Here is a 20,829-nt window from a genome sequence, read left to right as displayed (position 1 = left end):
CAGCCGCACAACATGGCGTATGCGTAATGCCAGCGACTGCGACGGGTTCAACATGCCACGTCCGGAGTCATTGCCCTGTCGCAGTGAGACAACGACTCCAAAATGCCAGTCACTTCCGCCTATTGCTAGTCAGTTTTTTTCTTCTGCTTGCTTTGCCTCTGACTCTTGGTTGGCTTTTTAGCCAGATTTTGCAGACGGCGCCGTCGGCGTCGCCAAAACTCGCAAAATCGCACAAATTTCCAATTCGTTGCCAGAGTCAGCAGCACAAATAAAACGAATGTGCGTAGTCATCTCTGCGACTAACTGGAGCCGGCATAACTCAACACACACACACACACACACACACACACACACACACACACACACACACAGACACACACACGGAGACACACACGGAGAGACACACGTACACAAGCTGTTGGGAAATGGTTCATTACGCATACGCCATGTTGCATAAGACGAATAATTGTAATTAATCTGCATAAATATATGCACGCGCGTGTGTGTGCGTGTGAGCGCGCACTTGAGCACGTGATTGTGTGCGTGTGTGTGTGCCATAATAGCTGAAGGTCAAAGTCAAATGCCTACAGAGCACAGGTGCAAAATGTGTTAATGTCATTTGCAGGCTGTCCCAAAAATATTATATATGTTTAATCCACTCCTCAACCTCAAAGACTCGGGTTTATTCCGAGATTCGGAGCCAATTTTGATTTGTGCAATATGTAAATGAATATGTAAATGAAATGAATTTGTATTTTGCATTTGCTTTTTATATTACAAAACATGAAAGCTGTCTGAGAAATGGTTCAAAGGCTTTACAACCAAGAACGCTCTAGTCGGAAGTGCCCGACTAGGGGATGCTCGGAACCTTCTTCTATGCAGCTCAGCTCAGCCCTAAGCTAGAAAATGAAAGATACTGAAGATCTGTCTATACTATTCTAGAGGCAACATCTCATTTGTGGTGAGTCTAGCTCTTGAAACCTAGGAGATCTGCCCAAGAAACAGAATTTCTACGTCGATTTTAATCGATTGTTTGGAAAGGAGGCAAGTTATCGATTATTGGAGCTCTTACTACCGTTTCTCTAGTCTCTAGCTCTTCGAGGTTCTGAGATCGACGCGTTCATACATATGGACAGACAGACGGACGGACGCACAGACGGACAGACAGACGGACGGACAGACAGACGGACAGACGGACAGACAGACGGACATCATCAACTTGGCTATTGATGCTGATCAGGAATGCCATATATATACTTTTTGGGTCGGATATGCTTCCTTCTGCTTGTTACAGGGATGAAAAGGAAAGAGAATGCAAGGTAATCTACGGCACGCCGAAGGTTTAATACCCTTTCTAACATTTCCCTTACACATTACCCCGTTACACATTTCATGACTAGATTATGACACCCTATACAAGGGTATACCAATTAATAATACCCTACAACGTACATTTTGCCTGGAAAGCAAATTTGCCCCTATATCAAAACCTTCTTTCCGATTGTTCCTATGAGAAGCACGTGATAAAGTAGACGCACCCAGCTATATCGACCCGACTGCTGATGCCCTTCAAGAGAAGGATTATAGCTCAGCTCGTAGACGTCTATGTCTTCTATGTATTGTATACTGCTTGACAAAATGAACATGCCCTCGTACAAGTGTATAAAAGTATTCGCACGTTACGTGACAGAAAGGGAATTGGTTTTTTGCCTGCATAAAATGTATTTTTGTAACAGCTGAAATAAAGCTACTCCAAATGAATAATTGTGTCGTGATTTGCTTTTTTTCATTTTGTTTATTATTTTTCGTTTTTTATTGAAGCCCCAAAATTGTGCATCACGTGCCACACGTTCCGTGACATATTTGTGTGTTCATATTTTATACGTCGTTTGCTTTTTGGCTTACATCAATTTGTTAAACAAGCAAATTTCGTTTTAATCTTATTGGGAAAAAACGTTAGAAAAAAATGTAAAAAGGGGAAACTGTTCTGTTTTTAAGGTTCAGATAAACTCAGATTAAGAATTGAAGAACTAAACCAATATCGGCTAGAGGATATATACAATTATTTTATTATAAAAGTTGGTGGGAATTCAAGATAAATCAAATTCGAATTTGAGTCCCAATTTGTTGTATGATCCTATCTTAAAATAATAATACTAATAATAATAATAATAATGATAATAATAATAATAATAATAATAATAATTATAATGATAATAATAATAATAATAATAATAATAATAATAATAATAATAATAATAATAATAATAATAATAATAATAGTAATAATAATAATATTAATAATAATAATAATAATAATAATAATAATAATAATAATAATAATAATAATAATAATAATAATAATAATAATAATAATAATAATAATAATAATAATAATAATAATAATAATTATAATAATAATTATTATAATAATAATAATAATAATATTAATAATAATAATATTAATAATAATAACAATAATACAGTAAAAAATACATCTCTCCTAACGGATATACCTGTTAGGCGGACACTCGTCTTGAGGGAACTGTCCGTGCAAACGAGTTTTCACTGTAATTATTGCTATCGATTGTTGTTATTGGCGTCCTTATTTGCATGCCCTTCCAGAGGGTGTCATCATTTTGTCAGCAAACATGTAACACATAGAAGAAGATATCTCCCGCCCCATAAGCCATACATATATAAATATATTAATATATACATATATGTATATATATTCCTGATCGGCAACAGCTGTCGTGTCTATATAGCCAGATGCGTGTGGCGCTCAGTGCTTAGGCCGACTTTCTGTTGCAGACCGGATCGAAGCACTATATCATATAGCTCACCATCGAAAGACGAAAAACTTGTATGTTTCTCCATATATCTTGACCAGAGTCTTCAAAAATCCTATTAAATCGGTTTATTAAATCATATGACTTCTCACATGCCCGATCGATTGGCTATAGAGATTAGCTAATCTCTATAAAGTGTATTCAATCTTCGACATGCCACAGTTGTCTCATTTTCCTTGTTATTACCCAAGCTGTCAGCGGCCAGGTGCTTCCCCTTTACATACTCGCCCGAAGCCTGCCCAGCCCTGCCCTGCCCTGCCGTTTTTCCTGTCGATTTTCAGCATTTTCTCTTGCAATAAGTTTCCCTAACTTTTCATCCGGCAGCTGAATTCGATTTTCGCATTAAGTGAAATAATTTGACTCGTTGCGGCGTTGAATGCCATTTTCTTGGCCATTTTCCTGCGCTTGTTCGACGCATGTATATGCATGTATGTGTGTACATATTTTCTCTTTAATACTATGTAGCTTATTTCGTATTTATGTAATGTGTCACACGAGCAACAACAGTAACCAAATTGTAGAGCTGAGCAAAAGAAATCAAATGAAAATAAATGGAAAATATTGCAAGAAAATTGCTTTAATGTGCCTTGCGTGTGCATGTGTGTGTGTGTGTGTGTGTGTGTGTGTGTGTGTGTGTGTTTGAGTGTTGTGTGTTGCTTTTGTGTAGTGTGTCGCGTGTATTGTTTGCCCTTTGCATTGTTTATGTTGTTGTTGTTGTTGTTGTAGCTGCTTTGTTTTTGCGCGTTTGTTGTCTGCTTCCGTTGCTGCCATTTCATTTGGCCAACCAAAATTTATGTCAATGCCACAGCAACAACAATAATAACAACAGCCGGCAACTAACAATAACTAGCATATCACGTGTGTGCATGTGTGTGTGTGTGTGCGTGTGTGTGCGTGTGTGCAGACATGCAAAACAAAGTCAAACTCCGAATTGTGTTTCGCGTCTGGCGAACATTACTCTGCAGTTTAAGTTAATTGGCAACGGCAAAACAGCCAGCCACGCCTACAACGCCCACACACATACACATACACATACACAAGCATAAAGGGGCAGCAGGAAAGGGTACATCGGTGCGGCGGTGCAGCGGTGCGGGCCGCTGTTGCTGCTGACCCCCGGCAACTTCAGGCGACAAAGAATCAAAGAAAAAAGAGAAAAACATGCGACGCGACTTGAAGCCGCCATTTGAATGGCCCGGCAACTCGTACGCCCACCGCGACCTCGCCCATTTGTTGTGGAGAGTAGTGGGCGGGCAGTGTGGGCTGGGCTGGGCTGGGCTAGGTGGGTTGTGTGTGTTGGTTGTGGGGCAGCGGCAACATGGGCCAAGTGCCCTTGATTTGTGTGCACGGCATGTGGCGGCGTGTTGACTATTTGCATTGCATGTCAGCGGCGCAGCGTGTGTGCCATTATGAGTTTGTGTCAGTGTATGTGTGTGTGTGTGCGAGTGTGCGAGTGTGCAATAGAGCGTTTATGTGTGCGTGTGTGTGTGTCCAATAATTTCGTAACATGGCCTTTGTGGCGATCTTTGTGGTGCGATAAGCAGCAAAGCCAAGCTAAAATAAAAAAAACAAATGCGATTGAATGCACGACTAAGAGATGCCCTGTTAAGCTTTAAGCCACAAAGTTCCAGCTCCCAACTAAACTGTTTATATTTCTAATATTATCTCAACCAACTAAACCACTCGAATTGCTGTCAACAATTAAAGCTTATATAGACCACGCAAAAGTCTGTGCTCTACAGGGTATTAAAAGCGGCGCAAAAAAAAATTTCAACGCCCAGTCGCAACTTTATTTTGCACTTTGTAGCTGTTGGCTAATTACATGCGAAGAGTTTGGGTTCTTTGGTGGCATTTTCGTGTTTGAGGTGGAGTTGTGGGTGGGGCTGGCCGGTGGGAGGAGGGGGGGGGGGGTGGGTTACAATAGGGAATTGCTTTGCTAGAGGCCTTTGGCGAGGTCGCAAGGCAATGCTTATGCATGTGGGCGTGGCGGTCGCAAGTGCAAAGCTAACTCCCCAGCCCCCTCCAACCCACAGCTGGCAGCTGATTTGCATTTTTCAACGCCTCGACGCTCTATCAATAACACTATCCAACACTTTTTTAAATCGATAAATCGAGAAGTTATTAAAAGGAATTTAAGCGGACTTTGGCCGAATTTGCGGGCACATCATTTAGTTGATTATTTCATCATTTAATTAAATATATTAACTATTTAATCAGCACTCCCTAATGCTTTAAAAATCGATTTATGAAATCTGAACACAAGTCGATTTTCGATTATATTATATATATACATATATATATATCGATTTTGCAATTTTCCAAATAGCATAATTAATGCACTAGTTTAACAACGAAATAGTTAAAGGCATGTCATATGCAGGCTCTTAAGGGACTGACTGACTGACTGACTGACTGATTGACTGACTGACTGACTGACTGACTGACTGACTGATTGACTGACTGACTGACTGACTGACTGACTGACTGACTGACTGACTGACTGACTAACTGATTGACTGACTGACTGACTGACTGACTGACTGACTGACTGACTGACTGACTGACTGAATGACTGACTGACTGGAAAATTAACTGACTGACTGACTGACTGACTGACTGACTGATTGACTGACTGACTGATTGACTGACTGACTGACTGACTGACTGATTGACTGACTGACTGACTGACTGATTGACTGATTGACTGACTAATTGACTGACTGAATGACTGACTGAATGACTGACTGTCTGACTGATTGACTGACTGACTGACTGACTGACTGACTGACTGACTGAATGACTGACTGACTGACTGACTGGAAAATTAACTGACTGACTGACTGACTAACTGGCTGACTGACTGACTGACTGACTGACTGATTGACTGACTGGCTGACTGACTGACTGACTGACTGACAGACTGATTGACTGACTAATTGACTGACTGAATGACTGACTGTCTGATTGACTTTCTGACTGACTGACTGTTCGACTGATTGAAGATAAGCGCATAGAGCAAATAGTTGGGCCTAGAGAGTTGAGTTTTCTATCGAGCTTTTCTTTTGGGAATTGAATTTTAAATGATAATTATGAAAACTATTCAACGGACACACGCCGCCAAGTATATGTGCTTTGACTCGGCGATGTTAAAGGTGCATGTGGCTCAGCTGATAGAGCTTCATCCAGCATGTGAAGGGTTCGCATGTTCGAGCCACACACCTTCTATAAATAACAAAGCATTTTCTTTTTGCTCTCTGACAGAACCTTGGAATTCGGTATGCACATTCGTTTGAATGCCCTTAAAATTTCATACAGATCGGACAACAAACACCGAAGTTATTTCAGAACGCATTTCGCATAGTGTGAAACTGAGGGAAGCAGCATAAAATGCACAGCATGCGGCTTGCACATGTGTGTGCGTGAGTGTGTGTGAGTGTGCGATATTGTACATTTTTGCATAGAAGGTAGCTAGAAGCTGTTACGGCAGCTGGCCACCAGGTTCTCGGTATTTCCTAGTTAAGCATTCCCCATTGACATTGAGAATAAAAACTTCGGCATTTTCCGGCATGCTCTATTTTAAATTTTCTTCTTCCCTTTTCAAAAACCCCCTCAAATTGTGCCATAGAATTCATGGAAGTATGGCTAAAGGAGCTACCATCAGCTGCAAGCTTGACCGCATGCGGATAAAACCTCGAATTTGCACAAAAAAAGAAACAACAAAAATAAATGGTGATAAAAATAGAATTGAAATTTATTTTAGTTGCACTTATCGAGCGATTACTGTCCGAGCTAAAAGGAAATTTATTTATTTATTTAAAGTACACTCGCCTACAAGTTTCAAGCAATTGCATTTACTTAGCAAATGAAATGCCGCCTTCTCCAAATACTCTTACAAATTGCACAGTCACGACCTTTGCCAAAAGACGACAATCAAAACTGCAGTTGATGTATTTAATATATGTACATACATATTTACATATGTACATGCATGTGTGTGTGTGTGTGTGAGAGAGCCTTGATTCATTGAGAAAGCGACTGCCTTTTCGGGGCATGCAACTGAGTGCGGCTTCAAATTGAGCGAATATGTTGCGAGTATTCGTGGAAGTTTATTTGCAGCGTGCTAAAAAGTATGCTATGAAAATGGTGCCAGGCACTGCAGCAACTCCTGTGTGTGTGTGTGTGTGTGTGTGTTTACTGGCTGTGGCTTCAGTTCAAGTGCCAGCAATTAGCTGTTAATAAACCCAACTGCCCCACGGCTCAGTCCCCCCTTGGGCCGACCTGACGCTGACTTGCCCTTGAACTCTGGCCGGCACGAAAGGGCGGCAAGCGAATGAAAGTAAAAGTTGCACGTCGCCTGCCACATGCGGCATGCTGCATGAATAATGTGAATGTTGCACGTGTGCGTCTGTGTATGTATGTGTGTGTGTGTGTGTGTTGTCCGCATGCTGCAAAGCCTTTGGGGAAGGTCGCAGCTACTGCAGCGGCAAGCTATTAGCGCACAGCCCCAACTTGCCACAGTCAGTGGCACAAGTGGCACAGTTGATGAACCTGCTGCTGACGTCAGGCCACGTCTAGCCAATGCCCAAGACATTGGCGCTCACACCTGTGCCGGCAGCTCAGCGTCAGTTGTGTCTTCGGCGACAGCTTTGCATTTACTTATTGGCCGCTGCGACAAAGTTGTCAAAAGAAAAAAAAAAACAAAATAGAAAAAAAAGAAATGTTGCTGCCACAGTTGCTGCCACAGTTGCTGCCAGTCGACAGACTGCAGCTTGACAATGTCAGCAGCGATTTATTTGCTGCCCGCCTGCCAGCCTGTCGTTCATCTCTTTTTATTGCCTGACGCTGACTTTTAGCTGTTGTCATTTGGCTGCTGTCGCCGCTGTTGCTGCTGTTGCTGTTGCTGCTGTTGCTGCTGTTGTCATTTATTTGGCGTCACACAATTTTCGCTGCCGTCACGCGAGCAACTCTTCAAATTTCATTAGCTCGCCCGCCTGCTGATTGTCTTTTATTATAGAAAATCACACACACACAAACACACACACGCACACATGTTGTGCGGGATAGAATCGACCGCTGCTGGCAACAGCAGCAGCAACAGCAGCAACAGCAGCAACAGCAACAACACCTGCGACAACAGCAGCAATTTTAAGTTGGTTGTCGCTTTTGATGAGCTATCACACACTCACTCTATCTCCTTCTCTCTCTCCCTCTCTCTATCTACCTTTCCAACACTCTCTCTCTCTCTCTCTCTGTTGTTGTTGTTTTCTCTCAAGCTCACATATTCGGTTTAGAAATAAAACTTTTCAATGTAATTGTTTCTTGTCGCTGCTTCTCAACAAATGAGTGCGGCAAACAATTGAGTATGCACAGCTAGCGAATACCCTGTAGCCAACTAAGAAGCAAGCACTGCAGTCGACTTGCTCTGTTGCCAGTTTAATCATAGCTAAAGAGCTAAATTTAAAGAGCTTGTTCGCAGCTGTAAACAGTTGTCACGAAGCGGAATATTCATAATAATGTGTAGTCAACCAGCTGAGTTCCTCTAATAGACCCCCTTTCAATTTGTGAGCAGGGTATCAGAAAGGACAACAAAATAATATATGGAACAATAGAACTTACAAATTGAAGCCAAATGCCAACAGGCAAACAATAAGCGCAATGACTAAAGGGCGTGCAATAACAACATCCAAAAAAAAAGGGCAGCAACAACAGCAGCAGCAACAGCAGCAGCAATAGCAGAAGAAACAGCAGCGACAACAGCAGCAGCAATGGCAATAGCTGGCAGCAACACCAACAACAGCAACAACACGAGAAAAGTCTGCAGCAACACCAACAACAGCAGCAATAAATAGCAACAACAGCTGCAAAAACAACAGCAACAACAACAATAACTAGCAATAAAAGCAGCAACAGCAGCAACAACAGCAGCAGCAACAACAGCAGCAACAACAGCAGCAGCAGCAAGAGTAAAGAACTGTCAGCAACACCAACAACAGTAATAACTAGCAGCAACAACAGCAGCAACAGCAGCAGCAACAGCAGCAGCAACAAAGACAACAACAGCAACAGCAACTCTTGGCCTGTATAAATAACATTTTTGTTGAGGCGCCTCGTATGACAAAGTGTCCGCCTAAATGTGCGCGACACACACACACACACACACACACACATATATGCCTATAGACATAGACCTTTTGCGCACTCAAGTGGCTGCATTTATTGCTGCTGTTGCTGCTGTTGCTGCTGTTGTTGCTGCTGTTGCTGCAGTTCAAACGTCAAGCGGGGCAGCAACTGCAGCGTCGCAGCTGGCAGCGCTGCGTTTTATAATGGCTTTGTGTGTTGCTGCCGCAGCTGCTGCTGCTGCTGCTGCTGTTGCCTGCGGCCGACGCCTTTCGCCAATTGATGTGCGCCGGGGCCAAAGTTGAGCGGCGGCTGCGTCGCCTTTGCCACTTGCGCTTTTGTTGTTGCACGTTGACATTTTTACATGAGCCCGTTGTTGTTGCTGCTGCTGCTGCTGTTGTTGCTGCTGCTGCTGCTGCTGCTGCTGTCCCTTATGATTTTCTTGTTGCTGCGAGCGCCTTTCAGCTGTCACCCGTTCTTTTCTTTCTGCTTGTGTGCGAGAGTTTGATTTTGTTTCTTTTCTCTCTTGTTGGTGTTTGTTTTTTTTTTTTTTTTATTATTTCGGCAGTCAGGCAAACAACATTTTTTTGGAAGGCCCAAAATGTTGCTGGCGTTGGCAGTTGCCGTTGCCGTTGCAGTTGCAGTTGCAATCGGCGCGGCGCGGCGCACAAATAAAAGCGGAAGCGTCGCCAGTGTCAGCGCACGTTCAACACGCTCCGCATCACTGCGTGTGTGTGTTTCAACAGAACGTGTCCCGTCTTCCGTCTTCCGTCATCCGTCTTCCGTATCCCGTGTTTTGTGTTCCGTTTTTTTGTTGGCTCCAAGTTAAGCTCCGGTTGTTGCGGCACCCGCTAAAATGGGCCCAAAAGCAGCGGCCGGGCCAGCGGTTGGTTTCGTTTTTGTTATTGTTTTTGTTTAAGTGGCAGCAACCGTTCTGTGACCGGTGAGCGGTGCAACAGTGGTGCAGTGGAGCAGCTACAGCCTTTGCTGGCCATCTGGCAGGCAGGCGGGCAGTCAGGCATGTTAAGGATCTATCGCGCCCTCGAGGATGTCCTGCACAGCATGTAAGCACCTTTCTCTTGCATTCTTCTCCGAGGCTCTCAGTTCCATTCTCCTTAAGTTCCCCATCAAGCACAATAGCAGCAGCAGCAGCAGCAGCACCTGGCTTCCGCCTCATTGATTAGAAAATGCAATATGCATGAGGTGAATGCGTTCGAGTATTTTGTTCAAATTCTGAAAATGGCAAAAAAATCAATTGGTACGCAAATCAAATTTCCCCTTACGCTGTGTGTGTGTGTGTGTGTGTACGACTGACCTAGTCTGAAACAAAATATATGTTTTATTGACTGGTTCGCTGCGGCAACGGCAACATCAGAGTAAAAGACAGCTCCAGTCGCAGCTGCACTGAGAAAAATGCACAAGCTACTTTAGAAAATGCAATAAATTTGCATCTTCCATTCTTATTCAATATATAGACATATCTGATCATTTCGTATGTCAGAGTTGCCATTGAACGAAATACAATCTTTATAATTCCAATATCTAATATTCTAATATATGTATATATGTATATTAATAATATATATTGTAAATACCCTAACAAATTGACAGGAATAAGTTACCTATCCATAACTAATATGAATCTCGAATATGTTCCGTTAGCGAATATTCAGATATATCAAGACAATGTATAATTTGTAGAAGTCAGCTTCTTGACCTGATATTAAATTCGCGATTTTTGAATCTTTATTTCAAATTAATTGTTTTATATTGATGAACATCTTCAGTTAATTAATTGACTTCAAATACAGATAGAAATGAAATTTCAATAACCAAAATTCCACCATTTTACAACACTTTCAAAGAGAAACTAGTCACGATTTATGCCCAAACCAAGGGAAATCCAAGTAAATATAATTAATATATTCTTAATTCAGTCTGTTTGAATAATAATTATAAACTAAAGTTAAGTAAATATGACGTATTCCCAGAGATTTTTACTGTTAAAAAGTGAAGCTTCTATGAAATGGGGAATTTGTGCTTTTTTCATTTCACTATAACATTAACTTTTATGCATTTAATTTAAAATTAAGAAACATATTTCCAAGACTTCAGACAGTAGTTAATTGCAAATAAATTAGTCGCTGGGCTTGCAATCTGATGCCTGATGGCAAACGATAACGATAACATTCTTCTCAATCGATCAATGTCTTGCCACTTTATTTGCACATCTTATTTATTACCAAAATGGTCCCATTACACAATTCTGGCGACTATCTCGAGCGAGTCGGTTGGATAACCGAGGTCGTGTCCAGTTCCGTGCCTGTTCACGACCTCGCTCTAATTTATCGATTATGGATCTTATTAGATAATCGATTTTGAAAATCATTTAAGCAACAGATTTGAAATTTTTGAATCTATAAATATATAATTAAAGTTTTGTCTTTATCGATGTATTCCCATTCGGTTATCGATTCAGAATCAACATTTTTTTATGTATAGCTTGGAAATTATAAGAACTAGATACAAAAACTTTGGTAAATAGGTTCTCGATTGAGATTATTTTGTACATTTTGGATGCCTTCATCTCCGTCTCTTCTTAAAATCTAAAAATGTTGTTTGCGCTTTGCTGCATATGCACATATTCTAGTTAAGCCCTACAAAATTCCATAAAGATAGATTATGTATGGTAGAAACTGCAGTTATTCGAATGTTTTGCTGAATGATGTGATATAAAGATCTGCTTAGCGATATTATTAGACACAGTTTATGCAAAGTCGATATCTGCATTTTGTATGCTATCGATATCTGCATTCGGTACGACATCGTTGTCAATCGATATCTTCAGCTGATATGCTATCGATATATTCAGCTGATATACTATTCATTTCTACATTCGATATGCTATGGAAATCTTCAGCTGAGATACTATACAAATCTGCATTTGGTTTGCTATCGATTGCATTATTTGATATTCTATCGATATCTGTATTCGATATGCCATTGTCGATATATATTCTCGATATGCTATTAAAATTATTATGTCATATGCTATCGATATCTAAATATGATATTATATCGATATCTACATTTGACATGCTATCGATACATTTACTCGATATGCTGTTAACATATTCATAAATTTGATTCAATATTCGATATGCTATGGACATATATAGTCGTTACGCTATCGAGATCTAAATACGATAAGCTATCCACATTAATATTCGATTTGCTATTGATATCTATATTCGATATGCTATCGGTATCTATATTCCATTTGCTATCGATATCTATATTCGATATTACTGTATTACTATATTACATATATGTTATCGTTATTTACATGCGATATCTTACCGAAATGCTAATTGAGCTATTGCTGAAACGGATGTAAACAAACAAATGAGAAACCACAAATTCGCAACACATTCCGTTCACCGCAATCGCATCATTCAAAGTCAGCCACATCAAGCTGATTTGCTGCTGTTGTTGTTGTCGTTGTTGTTGTTTTTGTTGTTGCTGCTTTTGCTTGATTGGCTAACTGACTGACTGATTGACGGACTGACTGACAGCTAAAGCGCCATTAGAGCGAACACTTTGCGTGTTTTGTTTGCCTATCGTTTGCATTGTTTGTTGTCCGTTTGGCCGTTGTCTGCGGCGCTTCCAAGCTCCAAGACGGTCTGAAATGACATGTGTGTGTGTGTGTGTGTGTGTGTGTGTGTATGTGTGTGTGTGTGCATATATGTATCCATGGCAAATACATACATACATGCCAATTTATGTGCATGCATACACACATATAACTGGCCAATGTGGAACAGCTGTCCATAATTGTATTGTGTGTATGCGTGTGTGTGTGTGTGTGTGTGTGTGTGTGTGTGCATCTGTGTTTGTATACATGTATTTTGGTCTGTTTATAGAGTATTGTGTAACGAACACACTGCAATAAAATTAAAAGTAAAAGTAACAGAAACAAAAACAAAATTTGCGCCATTTGCTGGCACTCGCACCCGCTCTTGCTCGTCTTCGCTCCTTCCCCTCGTCTCTCCGACTCTCTTGCTCTCTCCCTCTCGCTCATGCTTGCATTTAGGACCAAATAAGAAGCATAAATCGCTGGGCGCTAAAGTGCAAGTGACGAAGAAGAAGCAGCAGAAGGCAGCCGTCGGACAGGTGGAGAGGCGGACAGGTGGGCAGCGGGTGGGCGTGTGCGCAGCGCTGATGGCGCCAAAGAAACGTTAAACGTTATTTTCATTCGCCATTTTCATTTTCATTGCATTTTCATTGCATTGTTTTCCAGAGTCCTTCAGCGTTAAGCAATCAATTTTTTTTGGGTCGTTGTTCTTGCTGCAGTTGTTGTTGTTATTGTTATTCTTCAATTTCTAAAGCAGCCGAAACTTATCGAGTTGTTTGAGTGTGTGGTGCCTCTGTCTATGTATGTGTATGTGTGTGTATGTGTGTGTGTGTGTGTGTGTGTGTGTGTGTGTGTGTGTCTGTCGCCGCACTGGTGCAAATGTTCTGTGCCATCGTCGTCGCCAGTTGCATAAACGGCGCACGCGGACGCGCATGAAACGAGCGAAAATTTTAATGAAAATTACATAAATGAATTGGTAAAAAAAATCTACTTAAAGACAACAACAGCAGCAGCAGTTGCTTCGTCGGCGGCAGCGGCAGCGGCAGCAACAAGGCGCCCAGCGGTCCAGTTGAGATTGGGCAAGTGGGAGAGTGAGAGCGTGACTCCAAGAGTCAAAAGTTCAAGTTGGCCTTCGCTTTTGTTGTTATCGGCAACACACACACACATACACACACAAGCTGGTTAACTTATGCTTAAGACAATAACAACAACAGCAACAACAACAGAAGGAGCAACGCTTGCCGCAAGCTGCATTCCATCTCATTCTAGCCCATGTGCGTGTTACTTAACGTAAGCTAAGGCGCGCTCTCTCCACTCAGCGCCGGGCGCTCTCTCGCTCTCTTCTCAGCATAGACGCTCAGTTCGCATCTTTTACTCGCAGAGGCTGAGCGCCGCTGGAAACGTTTTGGCAAAATGTGAAACATGCAAACAACGTATTTGTTGTTGCGCGCTGCCTTTATCCGCTTTACCGTTTATCGTTTGTCGCGTGTCGCGTGTCGCTCAACGCTTACCGTTTGCCCGTTCGCCTCTGTTATTGTCGTCGCATTTTAAAGTGTTATTTTTTTTGTTTTTGTTTTAGTTCTTGTTTTTTTTTTTGGAATTTTTGTTTTTGTGCCTTGAAGATGTGCGTAAATATGTTTGAAATTGGGCACAAACAAAAGTGTGGAAATCAGCTTTTGCCCGCCTGCCTTGACTTGCGCGCAGCGCCACAGCCAAAAAGTGCGTGTGTACGCATGTATGTGCATCCATACATACAAATATGTTTGTTTATTTTCGTGTGTGTCTGTGTGTGTGCTTGTGTGTTTGGCACACTTAATCGTATTTCAAGCCGCAAACAATTGACTAAAATGCAAATTAAGCTGCAAATTTAGAGCCACATGCCCAAAAAATGATTTTGGCAATCCTCCGAGTCGCACACACTCACTCGCACACACACACACACACACCCACGCTAGAGTATGTGTGCGCGCGCTCTATGTTACTGTGTCAGTGTTACATTGCCAAAGCCGGCGCCAGTGCTTGCCCATTGCCAAACTGTTTCGCTTTGCCCTCCGGCCGCGTCTCTGGTGCGGGAAACGTTTTGGCACTCGGAACGTGTCCGCAAATAGAATTGTTGTTGTTCGTACTAAATTCTATTGTTATATTGTTGTTGTTGTTCTTGTTGTTGTCGTCTTCATTGCGTTTCTGGCATCCGCAGAGCGCGCGCTGCATTTACGCAACGTGCGGCGCGTTTTTTGCGGATATTCCTGTGTACACATATTTTTTGCGTAATGCCAGTTAAATAAGTTTTATTAAAATCTGATTAGGCTACAGTAAATCAGAAGAAATTAAAAGAAAGAAGAAAAAAATGAATGAATAGCAGCAGCCCAGCGTGGAGCTCTCTCGCGTGCGTGTTCGCGTGTGTGTGAGAGGAAGAGGGAGAGTGAGAGACGATTTGACATGTGTGTGTGTGTGTGTGTGTGTGCCGCGTCTTACCGCAACGTTTACATATTCTTTTTTTTTCGTGCCCGGTTTTTTGCAAATGTAAACAAATTTGCTTGATGGCAAAAAAAAAAAACAAAACCTGATGAAACCGCGTTTTTTGCTCATCCTGTGTGTGTGTGCGCCTACATGTATATGTGTTGCATATATGTATATGCATACATATATAAATTGGATCTGTGCTTGGCGCATGCTTATCCTATAACTTCCTCGTCAGTAACCCCCCCTACCCACACGTAGCCCTTCCACCGCGTACCCTCCTTCGGAAGCCGCACAGCGCCCCTGGCCCTAACCAGCCATAACAATGAGACATTTGCCGCAACTGTCATCGTTTATTTACGTTTATTTAACGCCAGCCAACTAACTGTTTTATTGTCTGCATATTTGTGTATATGTATGTGTATGCATAAGAATATGTTTGTTTGTTTGTGTGTGCAGCCTCTGGGGATTAGCTGGCGCCTGCTGGCGTCTACTTAATATTTAGTTTTGTAATTATATGCGCGACCCCCAAACCAAAATGTGCTTATTTAATTAATTAAAACAAAGCAGCAGCAACAACAAAACCGACAACAACAACAACAACAAATATTTATTTGTGAGCTGCTGTTTTTAGCCGCTAGCGTCGCCGTCAGTTGGCCGCGTGGCGCCAAGCTGAGCGCAGCTCGAATTGCAGTTAAAAAAAAAAAGCCGCCGCACACACACACACACACACACATACGCGCGTATACGCGCCCCGCTCCCACAACCAATCAAGAGTTCATTTAACAGCTGCTCGCAGCAGCAGCAGAGAGCGACAGATGTGCCAAAACAGCTGTGCGCGCGTGTGCGAGCGAGACGCATATGTGCATGCCATCGACCTTGTGGAACGCAATGGAATGGAATGATATGAAATGGCCAAAACAGACACGAAAAACTCAAACAAATGAGCTCCAAATTTAAACCGAAACAAAAAAAAAATTTAATTAAATTAAACTAAATTTTTAAAAATTTAAAAAAAAATCAGATATACGTAATGCACAAAATAATAACAGCTGAGGAATTTAATATACCAAAAGTTAAGCGCAGCGCATAAAAGTAGGCAACGACAAAGTGAGAGCTAAAATTAAAGAACGGCAGCAGCAACAACAGCAACATGTGGCCAACAACAAGCAACAACAACAGTAAACAGTAACAGCATGGCGAAGAAATTAACCAGGCAAAACAGCCAGACAACAAGCCGCAACAACAACAACAACATGCAAGCCGCAAGCATAGTGCCTGCCAAAAGTACGCACACAAACAACATGCAAGTTGTCAGCAAATAACTGTAGCTGACAATTGTCATAAAGTTCAATTGCGACTGTTAACTGACTTTTGTGCGGCACTGTTAAATGTGCTGTGTCCGTGTGTGCGTGTGCTTGTGTGTGTGTGTGCGGACAGTAGCTAAGTCTCTGGGCAAAAGTTTCGCAAAAAGTTTTGCGCCAAACAAAACTTTGCCCCATGCAACATGTAAACAAGCCCAACGAAATGTGGCGCAGTTACTCAACAGCTGATAAACTGTTCAAATTCCAATTAGCTATATACACATATATTATACTTACATATATATATGTATAGGTAAAATACCTCTTTAAAAAGCAACGCGAAAGTTTGATTTTTGTTTTGACTGTTCGCAAAGTTTGCTGATACTCAAAAAATGTCCATAAAAGTCAAAAGTTATAGTTTTCTTTTGCAACTCCCCCCCTTCAAATCACAGCTCGGTATAAAAGTATGCTGCCAAAAGGTGAGCAGCTGATAGCAGAAACTGTCTTCAATTTTGACAGTATTTGATGCTGATAAGAAAATCACTTTTTTATTATTATAAAATAATGGGCCACACTTATAGCATAAAGATCGAGAAGAAAAAAAAGAATAAGAAAGAATAAGTTAGCTTCTTCTTTCTGCAGCCTCGCACCATGGAATGGTTCCCCAATAAGATCGATGCTTATTGTCCGATTGCGTTGACATTCTTAGGGCTTAAACAACTGATCTAGCCAGGTTCGTCTGTCCGTCCGTCCGTCTGTCTATCCGGATCGGACTACTATATCACGATCGGTCGAAAAGTAGGTTCTTGTATGGCAAGCTTTTTGTTTTCTAAGATATCTTGTAATCCCTACAACATGCAAACTTTGATGAACATCGGACTACTATATCATATAGCTCTATCGGAACAATCGTTAGATAATTAAGTTCTTGTATGAAAAACTTCTATCTTTATCAAGATATATTGACCATTAATTATTTAAACTAGGCTGCTTATATATGAACCACATATTATCAAGATCGCATTACTATATTATATAGTTACATTTGTATGGCAAAATATTCTGTTTTCCAACTCTCACAAATGTCTGGCAGGGTATTAAATCTTCGGCGTGCCAAGGTTATGCTTACTCTCTCATCAATGGGTTTGACTAGTTATCAGATGAAATGTAAATGCATGCCATAAATAACGAGACAAATGCATTTATATCATTTTACATGATAGTGCAATAAATAATATCTGAAATTAAAGTTTTGGAGCCACGAGCAAGTTGCGGCTGTTGTTTTTGGGGCTTTATTCGAGTTGGCTTTAATTCGGATTTGATTCTTGCCAACTTTTGATTAGACGTTTCACTCGAATTTGTTTTGAGCTCCGCCCAATAATAAAAAATAATATACTGCTCTGAGAACTGAGGCAAAGCCTGCCAAATGATATTTTTGTTGTTGTTGTTGTTGTGTTGGCTGCCAATTGACATGTGTGTGTGTGTGTGTGGGTGTGTGTCTGTGTGTGTATTGCAGTGTTAATATAAACTAAGCAAATGCGGTGCGGCAAATGGAGTTGTGTGCCACAGTGAAACAAAGCTAACACGACCAACGCGACAATAAATCGTATTCAACAAAAAAAAAAAAAAAAGGAAGAAGGAAAATAGAGAGTGAAAAGGAGGCACAAGAAAAGCGGATAAAAAAAATAAAGAGGGCTGGCCGTCATGTTGCAGTTGCAGCAATTGGCATTGCAGTTGCAGCAGCAGCAACAGCAGCAGCAGCAGCAGCAAGAGCAGCAAGAGCAGCAGCCTCTGTGGCCAGGAGCAGACCAGAAGCCAGCCGTGTGTGAGCGTGTGTGAGTGCCGCCCAGGATATACGAGGCATACACACACACACACACACCCACACACACACACAACCGTGCAACATGCAGATGATACTTGTTGCTGGCGGGTAAGTGGAAACTTTGATCAAAAGCCGATGGGTTGGCCCCCACCCCCCTCCCTCAGCGCATCCGCCCAAACGCTGCCCCGCTTCATGTGTGTGAATGAGTGTGTATATGTATTTGTGTGTGTGTGTGTGCGCGCTGCAGGAATCTGTACATAAGTTTGTGTCTAACCAATTGCAGCTCTCAATCAAAGTCTCAATTCGCAATACGCATTTCTCAATTTCAGCAATATGTTTCTTCTTTCAGTCTGCTTTTCAGCGCATTGCACATTGCTTCTCGTTGCCTTCTCGCTTCTCGCTTCTCGCTTAATGCTCGAATGCGATTTCAATTGCAATTGCGTTTCCATGTAGTCCCGCCCGTAAGCTGCCCGCCCCGATTCTTTAATACCTGACTAATCTTTGACTTTCTGTTCTCTCTATTTCCATTACAAACAACTCGATGTGATATTGGCAACGCAACCTTCAGGTAAGTCAATCGATAATCTGCCAATTTTCAATAATTGACTATATATTTTTGTGGAATTTATTATCTATCTGTCATGGGCAGACTTTGCTCAACTCTTTGCCTTTTGGCTGCTTTAACTCTTTGAGAATTATAAGTTTAACCAATCATTCCGGCGTCTTAAAAGGACGGCCAAGTGGACTCCATTCTGCAATCTTATTACGGGCTCTAGAATGGGGTCACATTGACCCGAAGTCTAACTACTGGTGGTAAGAAGAGTCATCGATTGACCCGATATCTGACCACTCCGATCATTTCAGTCGTGTTTCATATTTTAGGCAAAATAAAAGCTTTTAAGGCGAAACCTTAAAGAACTTTTAAGTTTAGTCCGAATTGCTTCAAGCTTATTTTCAAAGCTCTACATAAGATCTAAATGAATACGTGTTTCAGCGTACCACGGGCAAGGCCGGTATATACCCGCTATTATCCTTTATAGACATAAGTCGAAATATCCCACTCCCTCTAGATCAATTTGGCACGTAGGCCGAAATTTCCCAGGTCAACACTCAACCAATTTTCACGAGGTTTGACTCTTTGCTCATGGTTTGACATCTAGATCAATTTAACATATATGTATATCTAACAGCATTATTCTTGGCTTAAATTTATGTGAAAGTGGTACCCTTAAATATCCCCTATAGACATACATATGTCGGAATTTCCCACGCCCATATCTTGGTCAAATCTCATCCGATTTTCCCGAGTTTTGGCTCTTTGTTCATGGTTGGGCTCTTGATGAATTTGTTATCTAAATCTGGCAACATTATTCTTGGTCAAAATTCATGTAAAAATGGTACCCTTAAATAATCTATATAGACATGGGTCAAAATTTCCCACCCCCATAACTCGGTCAAATCTCATCCGATTGTCATAAAGCTTGGCTCTTTGTTCGTGGTTTGGCCTCTAGATCAATTTGGCATCTGAGTCTGGCAACATTATTCTTGTATTAGCATATATCTTTTAGCTTAGTTAAGAATCAGATAGTGTTCTCGTAAGTGCTCCAAAAGTAGGCAACATATTTTTGTTTTGGGTTGTTTTTAAGCTATGTTTAATACGAAATATGGGTGCGATTGGATAGATGCGTTGTGGAAAGTTTACTCTATATACACTCTTAACACTACTCTTATGTATATCTATATATTACTTGTAATACTCTTTATAAGGATGTAGAAAAGAAAACGCATTGCCGAAGGCCACAATAGCCTGCGCTTTCATTTGTTTTACCTGCCTTATTTATTTATAATTGTAACCTCGTTTTTTATATAAATAAATGAATGATATTTTAATGCTTACGGGATGTCAAAATGTGACGCATTGAAAAGTTGTTACGGTTGTGACCTATTTAAATAGCTGAGTTTATATGTCCATGAATATATATATATATACTCTATATGTGTACAGATATCTAAATATATATATATATAAAGCTTATATGAAATAACAATTCTTGACGTATAATTATGACCGAGCATTACCAATATTCCATATTATATTATATATTTATACATATAGTAAGTCGGCATATATTACAGTCATTAAGCATTAAGGGATTCCTATACACATATATGTACATATATTTATTTATATATACGGTTTTTTTTGCTTGTCAAACATTCAATTTAAATATAATTATGTACTTATAAATATCTCATTTAAATTATCGACTAACTGTTAAGCTCTGCTTTAATTAAAAGTCACAAATAGTTCTTGCCTAGTCTAAGCCGGATATCGATCGAGCTTTTTATGTAGAGCTTTGGCGTGTGTGCAAAAGCGAAGCTTAAAAGCTTTGCCTGTGCGCATCGCCTGCTTCTGGTTTGTGTCCTGCGACATGCCGGAAGCTAGATAAAAGCTTGCAATTGTGTTGAAGTGAAAGCTTTGAGCGGAAGCTCGAGCAGTGGCAAAAGCTCTCACACACCCAGACAGACATGCTCTGTGTGATGGGATGGGATGGTGGTGGTGGGGGGGGGGGGGGGGGGGGGGGTAGGCAATGGAAATGCATTTGTGCGTTTGCTTATTAATAATTGTATTACACATAC

At 41.1% G+C, this 20,829-nt stretch overlaps 1 protein-coding gene across 6 annotated transcripts in view; it reads left to right on the top strand.

Annotated features, from left to right (window-relative positions):
• shaker (Potassium voltage-gated channel protein Shaker) overlaps window positions 1-20,829 on the top strand; it is a 175,296-nt gene that overhangs the window by 53,902 nt on the left and 100,565 nt on the right. Inside the window, exon 1 of one of the 6 annotated variants that reach the window (XM_064698848.1) lies at window positions 18,154-18,297. The exons of the other annotated variants lie outside the window; for them this stretch is intronic. Within the exon in view, the coding sequence (XP_064554918.1) occupies window positions 18,272-18,297 (26 nt within the window). The 5' untranslated portion in view covers window positions 18,154-18,271. Of the gene's footprint in view, window positions 1-18,153; window positions 18,298-20,829 lie in introns of those variants that run through there. 6 annotated transcript variants of the gene reach the window in all.

Source organism: Drosophila montana, unplaced genomic scaffold (assembly GCF_035044405.1).
Source record: "Drosophila montana isolate Dmon_TW-CO22-7 unplaced genomic scaffold, ASM3504440v1 contig_786_1, whole genome shotgun sequence".
NCBI classification, from domain to species: domain Eukaryota; kingdom Metazoa; phylum Arthropoda; class Insecta; order Diptera; family Drosophilidae; genus Drosophila; species Drosophila montana.
The sequence above is the reverse complement of the archived record's forward strand: the minus strand, read 5'-3'. Positions and strand labels throughout refer to the sequence as shown.